Below are 5,505 nucleotides of genomic sequence, written 5' to 3'. Positions count from 1 at the left end.
TTGGGGTTTTTTTTTTTTTTTTTTTTTCTTCTTCCTTGTCTCGCTTGCTGCGGTGCGGTGGTCGTGACGTGTACACCGCCCAGAGGAAGGAGAAGGTGAAGTGCGAAAGCAAAGTGTGTGTATATATATTCACATATATATATATATACATTGAGAGATTGAGAGACACTGGTAGAGAGAGAGAGAGAGAGTTACTGAGGGATAGACTGTAGAGGACAAGGAGAAGGAAGCAAAATGGCGGTGGAGCACCACGAGGAGGTCCACGAGGACGTGGCGATCAACAGCGACATGATACAGGAAGAGGTAACAATGCTGTTGCGTGGCAAGTTCGCGCAGGAGTCATGGAATCCGCGCAAAGTGGACGGCTGGGTGGACGACGTCATTGAGAGCGTGTTGAAAAATCTCGCCGACCTCAAGAAGCCGTTCAAGTACATCGTTAACTGCGTTGTGATGCAACGAACGGGTGCCGGCCTCTCAACTGGTTTCATTAGTCTTTGGGACAACACCCTCGACGGTGTCGTGCACGTGCCGTTTGAAAACGAGACGATGCACTGCCTCGTGACGGTGTTCTTCCTCAAGCTGGACTAAGCAGCGCAGGGACAGCTGCAGAGCGTCAGTGTGGCGGTGAGGCGGCAAGAACACCAGCCGAGGGAGTGACAAGGCGGTGGCTGAACTGCTTCGGCTGTTCTTGTTCCTTCTGCTGCGGCATTGGCTACGCACTCCTTCTTCATGTAAAGGAAAAACAAAAAACAAAAAACAAGAACAGCAAAAAAAAAAAACGACAAAAGGGGCAGACGACGAGGAGGAGCAACAGAATGAGTTGAAACCATCGCGGCCGCTGTGTACGCACTGCTCGTTGGTGTATGCACCTTTGCTGCGGCCCATGCATGTGTAGCTACTTCTGGCGCTGCCATTGTTGCAGCGACTGGTAGAGACGGCAACGCATTGATAGCACGCATGATCTGCGCCACCTTGCCCTTTTTTTTTTTGCGTCTCTCTTTCTCAAAAAAAAAAACCTTTTCTCTTTTTTTCCTTCTTACCTCTTGTGAAACAGGTGTGCAGAGGGAGGGTGGGGTCATCGCCGTCCCTTTCTTCCTTACCCCCGATGTTCGCGTGGCGTCAGCGATGCTCCTCGTTTGGGCAACAGGCCGCGGGCAGCGCACTGCGACGGCACCATTGGGTGAGGCCGTGCCATGCCAACAAAAACAGCAACACCAGCAGCGCAGCTTCGGCGTTGCTTACAGTCAGCAGGGCGTGCTGCTCGTTGAGCGACGGGCGCGGTTCGTCCTCAGATGACGTATTCGCCGCTGATGGCTCTCGGAGTGACGAGCCGTCCACATCGCCGCTGGCATTCTGCGACGCCCCCTCGCCACGACGTGCGCAGTTGCATGATGACTCGAAGTCTGCAACGGAGCTCTTGTGCGCAGCGGGCCTCGTGCTGCGCGACGCTGCGGAGGCAGAGATTAGGGCGGAGATTGAGCGCGACAGTCGCGACGGTGTAGCGGCCATCCCACCGCTGCCGCCGCTCGGCTGGAAGGTGCAGCATCCTGTGGGGTCAAACTTCTTTGTCATGACGTGCACGCTGCGTGGCGGCACGCGGTCTGCAGAGTTGAACACACGACGATACCAAAGCGTGCATGATATGTTCCTGCAGTCTGTGGGGGAGGACCGGCGGCGGCAACAGCAAAAGCGAGCGGGAGGCCACACGCGTGGCGGTGCGGCCAGCGGGTCCGCTCAGTCCAGCGATGCCTCCAGCAGCAGGATGGTGGTTGGATACGAAGCAGGGGCTAGGCGTCGCCCAGTGCTGCACGCGATGGAAACAACGCGTGACCAGCCAAGTGTAGAGAGAGCCGATGTTCAGCTGCGTGTGTTTGCCCCATTTCGCGTGTACGACCCCTCTTCACATGACTCCTCTGTTAATATCTGTGAGTGGTCAGCTTTCGACGTGCTCGTGCGAAAATCGGCAGTGGGCAGTACGAACAGTAATGAGAGGAGGGGGCCAACCAACCCTCTCGAGTCGTTACCGCATTTGGTTGAGGAGGACGGTCTCTGTATGTTTCTTCGTCTAGCCAGCGTTAACAGTGAGATGCGTGTTCGCTCCGTCCAGCTCCTCTCGCGGCGTGAGGCGCAGGCGCTGGAAGAACACGCATGCTTTGGGCGGGGTGAGCCGACATTTTTGGAGTTGATGCGCTGTCGCCGTCATGAACGCGCGTCGACGCGCCGTCTTCGGTCGGTGCGCCGCTATGACGATCCACTGACGCTCGTGCACAAAATACAACACCCGAAGGCGTCACCAACGTTCTCGTCGTCATCAATGAGTACGGCCACAGGCAACGGAATGTGTGACTCCGCGTACGAGTTTCTGGTTGACTGCTTCGACACCAGCGGGGAATACAGCCGTGCGTTGTGCTTTGGTGGGCCGTGTGTGAGTGAGTTGTCGAAGGAGATGCTGGAGGCCCTTCAGGATTACCTTCAGGGCGACCTTGGGCTCTCGGCTGAGTTCTGTGAGTACGTGTGCCAGATGCAGTTCTTCCTCGAACAGGAGGAATACATGGCGTGGTTGGGGCGGTTGCGGCACATGGCAGCAGCTGTGTCGGGGGAGGGCACGGGTGGGACAAAATAAGGAGGGGTGCGTATTTGTGTCTATTTGCTTTAGTTTTTAGTGTGTGCTTGTGACTGTGGGCATCGGGCTCTGGCATTGTGCTCATTGCCTCTTGTTGCTGTTGTTGTTGTTCTCTCTCGCCAGTGTGCTAGCGCAGCTACTTCATCCCTCACAAGAGGAGGGCTGGAACAGACTGAGGTGGGAGGTGAAGTGGGCACAAGCAGTGAGGAAGAGGAGGAAACAAACAGAAAAAAAGAACGATACATACCCACAGCTTGGTGGTAGAAACGATACACCATCTCAACAATCAACACGATGCATTCAATTAGTAAGAAGGAGGTGGAAGAGTTTCGCGAGATGTTCGATCTCGTCGACTCCAATCACAGTGGGCACATCACCCAGGGGGAGATGCGCAAACTCATGGAAACGCTGCGCCTGCGCCCCACTGAGGAGGAGCTCGAGCAGATGTTCCGTGACGCAGATGCCGCCGACGCGGCAAAAGGCATTGACTTTGACGAGTTCGTTGCTATGATGTCGAAGCGTGTGCAGTCCGACTACACACTGGAGCAGCTGCGCAGTGCGTTTAAGCTCTTCGAGACGGAGGACATGCCGCCCGGCTACGTGTCGACGGAGGTGCTCGAGCACGCGTTGGTGTCGTACGGCACGGAGAAACTCACCCACGACGAGGCGGCGCGGCTCCTGGCCGCAGTGGACCCCGACGGTACTGGCAGGATCAACTATTTGGACTTTGTGGCCATGGTGGGTGGCGGCGATGCCTGAGAGTGAGCCTTAGAGATCAAGAGGAAGGAGAGGGGAAGCATGGTGTGTCATCGCAGATGACCCCTATGTGTTGTTTCCGTGTTCTTTTCCCCTTGTGTATGTAGAAACAATATGCTCTGTTGTTATTGTGGTATCATTCCTTACACCCCCCCCCCCCNCCCCCCCCCCCCTCTTGTTTGAACATCCATGGCGAAGTTGCCACCTTCCTGCTCTTTTGCCCTTTGAGATGCCACCACCTTATTTTCCCTGTTTGCTCACAACTGGGAAGGACAAAGTTCACGTTCCTACAGTTGTTTGCTCCTATTTCCTTCGCGTTGCGTCTTGTATCTTAGTGTGTGGCGTACAACAAGAGAGGGGTGCGTGGCGAATTGAATGCAGAATTTGGCGTACAAAACGGTCCGCGGTGGGGCGTGGGGAAAATGCGCCTCGCGTATCGTTATTGCACATGGCCTTCTTGGCAACAGTTCGAATTGGTCGACGGCAGCTCGTCGCCTGGCGGAGCATGAGCTTATTCGTCCCAAACTGCACGAAGTCAGCATGCTTGACATGCGCAATCACGGGGAAAGCCCGCATGCTCCAAATCATACAAGTGCGGCGATGGCATCGGACCTTGAGCTGTTCGTCATGCAGCGCGGGCAGCAGCATCAGGATGACGAAGAGCGAAGCGACGACGATGGTGTTGTGCTGATCGGCCACAGCATGGGAGGCTTGGCGCTAATGGCAACTATGCTGCGCCGCACCAACGAGGCGGCGCTGCTGCTGCCCAGCGCGGAGGAGCTGCAGGCCCGCTGCGAGCAGGGCGAGTACTACGGATGGAGCGACGAGCAGAGCTACGCANAGGAAATGCGTTCTGCCAACCAAGCCATGGGCTTCCCTCCGCAGCAGCCGCTCTTGGACGTGCTTTACTGCTGCGGTGGCAACTCTGTTGCATCGTCGAGGGAGCAGCAAAAAACGCGGAAAATTCCCCGCGTGAAGGCTGCTGTCATTGTCGACATTGCACCGACGACGCGACTTGGGACGGGGCGGGAGGCGTCCGACAGTGTGGCTGCAACGCTTGACGCCATGACTGCGGTAGACTTGTCGCACGTGCACAGCTTTAGTGATGGCGGCGCTGCACTGGAACGCGCGGGTGTGCGAGACAAGGACATGCGGGATTTTATTCTGACAAACCTCCGCCTGAACTCGAAGACGGGGGAGGCGAAGTGGCGCTGCAACCTCCCCGTGCTGCGCGCGGACTACAGAAAAATGGAGTCCGGCTTGTGGCAGTGGTACGTCAATGCCGACGAGAGGAGGGCGCAGCATGCGCCCAATGGCAACACCAGCATGGTGGGCCCGGAGCGGTGCACGCTGCCGACGCTCTTTGTGTTCGGAGAGAAGTCACCGTACAACAACACTGCAGACCGCAAGATGATTGATCTCTTTTTTGCGAACGCCACACAGGCTGAGGTGGCGGGCTCTGGTCACTTCGTCCACTACGAGAAATTGCCAGAATTCATTACGGCGGTTGCACCATTTATCGCGAAACATCTCTGAGGAATGATGGTGGTGGTGGTGGCGTTCTGTGGATCATTTCTTCTGTTGTTGTTGTTTTTTCGTTCGTTCTTGAATAATGGCTTGCGTTTGCGGACGGATGTGTTTGCGCTAACGGTTATATGCTACCCCCGCGGTGGGGTGATTGACAAGCGCTAAGAGGTGTTTGCTGTTTATTCACCGTAACGATGTGTTTTCGCATGGTGCCTCCTTCTCCTTCTCCATCTGCTTCTGTGTGCTCGGCGTTTGTATTTCCATGCGCCTTTGTGTGTGTGTGTGTGACTGCGAGGAGAAGTGCGCAGTCAACAATCCTTCTTACGGTGCCGCACCACCAGCCATGACGGACAGTGAGTCGGACGCGGGGATCATTCACGTCCGCAATCGGCTCCTCGAGCTCATGTACAGCACCGACGCCGTTTTCTCCGTCGACCAGCTTGCACGCATCCTCGGCGTGGACGAGTCGCGGGTGCTGCACGAGCTGCGGCACTCCCACGTGCACGACGTGGTGTACGACCCGGTGGACGGCACCGTGCGGGTGCGCAAGCAGCAGCGGGCGGCCGCGCAGTCCGACGGTGGTGGTGGTGGTGGTGGTG

General features: G+C 56.6%; 5 protein-coding genes across 5 annotated transcripts; all 5 read left to right on the top strand.

Annotated features, from left to right (window-relative positions):
* Window positions 1-234: 234 nt before the first annotated feature.
* DQ04_10651040 (outer arm dynein-like) lies at window positions 235-588 on the top strand (the record flags this gene model as incomplete). The annotated part of the gene is made up of 1 exon (XM_009316320.1): window positions 235-588. One exon carries the CDS (start codon window positions 235-237, stop codon window positions 586-588), a length of 354 nt encoding a protein of 117 aa, XP_009314595.1.
* A 517-nt stretch (window positions 589-1,105) lies between these two features.
* On the top strand, window positions 1,106-2,623 carry DQ04_10651030 (hypothetical protein; the record flags this gene model as incomplete). The annotated part of the gene is made up of 1 exon (XM_009316319.1): window positions 1,106-2,623. One exon carries the CDS (start codon window positions 1,106-1,108, stop codon window positions 2,621-2,623), a length of 1,518 nt encoding a protein of 505 aa, XP_009314594.1.
* Window positions 2,624-2,917: 294 nt separating this feature from the next.
* On the top strand, window positions 2,918-3,382 carry DQ04_10651020 (calmodulin; the record flags this gene model as incomplete). The annotated part of the gene is made up of 1 exon (XM_009316318.1): window positions 2,918-3,382. One exon carries the CDS (start codon window positions 2,918-2,920, stop codon window positions 3,380-3,382), a length of 465 nt encoding a protein of 154 aa, XP_009314593.1.
* Window positions 3,383-3,754: 372 nt separating this feature from the next.
* DQ04_10651010 (abhydrolase domain-containing protein 11) lies at window positions 3,755-4,915 on the top strand (the record flags this gene model as incomplete). Its single annotated transcript, XM_009316317.1, has 1 exon — window positions 3,755-4,915. One exon carries the CDS (start codon window positions 3,755-3,757, stop codon window positions 4,913-4,915), a length of 1,161 nt encoding a protein of 386 aa, XP_009314592.1.
* A 253-nt stretch (window positions 4,916-5,168) lies between these two features.
* On the top strand, window positions 5,169-5,505 carry DQ04_10651000 (hypothetical protein; the record flags this gene model as incomplete). The annotated part of the gene is made up of 1 exon (XM_009316316.1): window positions 5,169-5,505. A coding segment is annotated over one exon (337 nt), but the record flags the coding sequence as incomplete, so codon positions are not given.

Source organism: Trypanosoma grayi (assembly GCF_000691245.1).
Source record: "Trypanosoma grayi strain ANR4 Tgr_1065_V1, whole genome shotgun sequence".
Lineage (NCBI taxonomy): Eukaryota > Euglenozoa > Kinetoplastea > Trypanosomatida > Trypanosomatidae > Trypanosoma > Trypanosoma grayi.
Note: the sequence above shows the minus strand (reverse complement) of the source record. Positions and strands in the feature narration are given on the sequence as shown.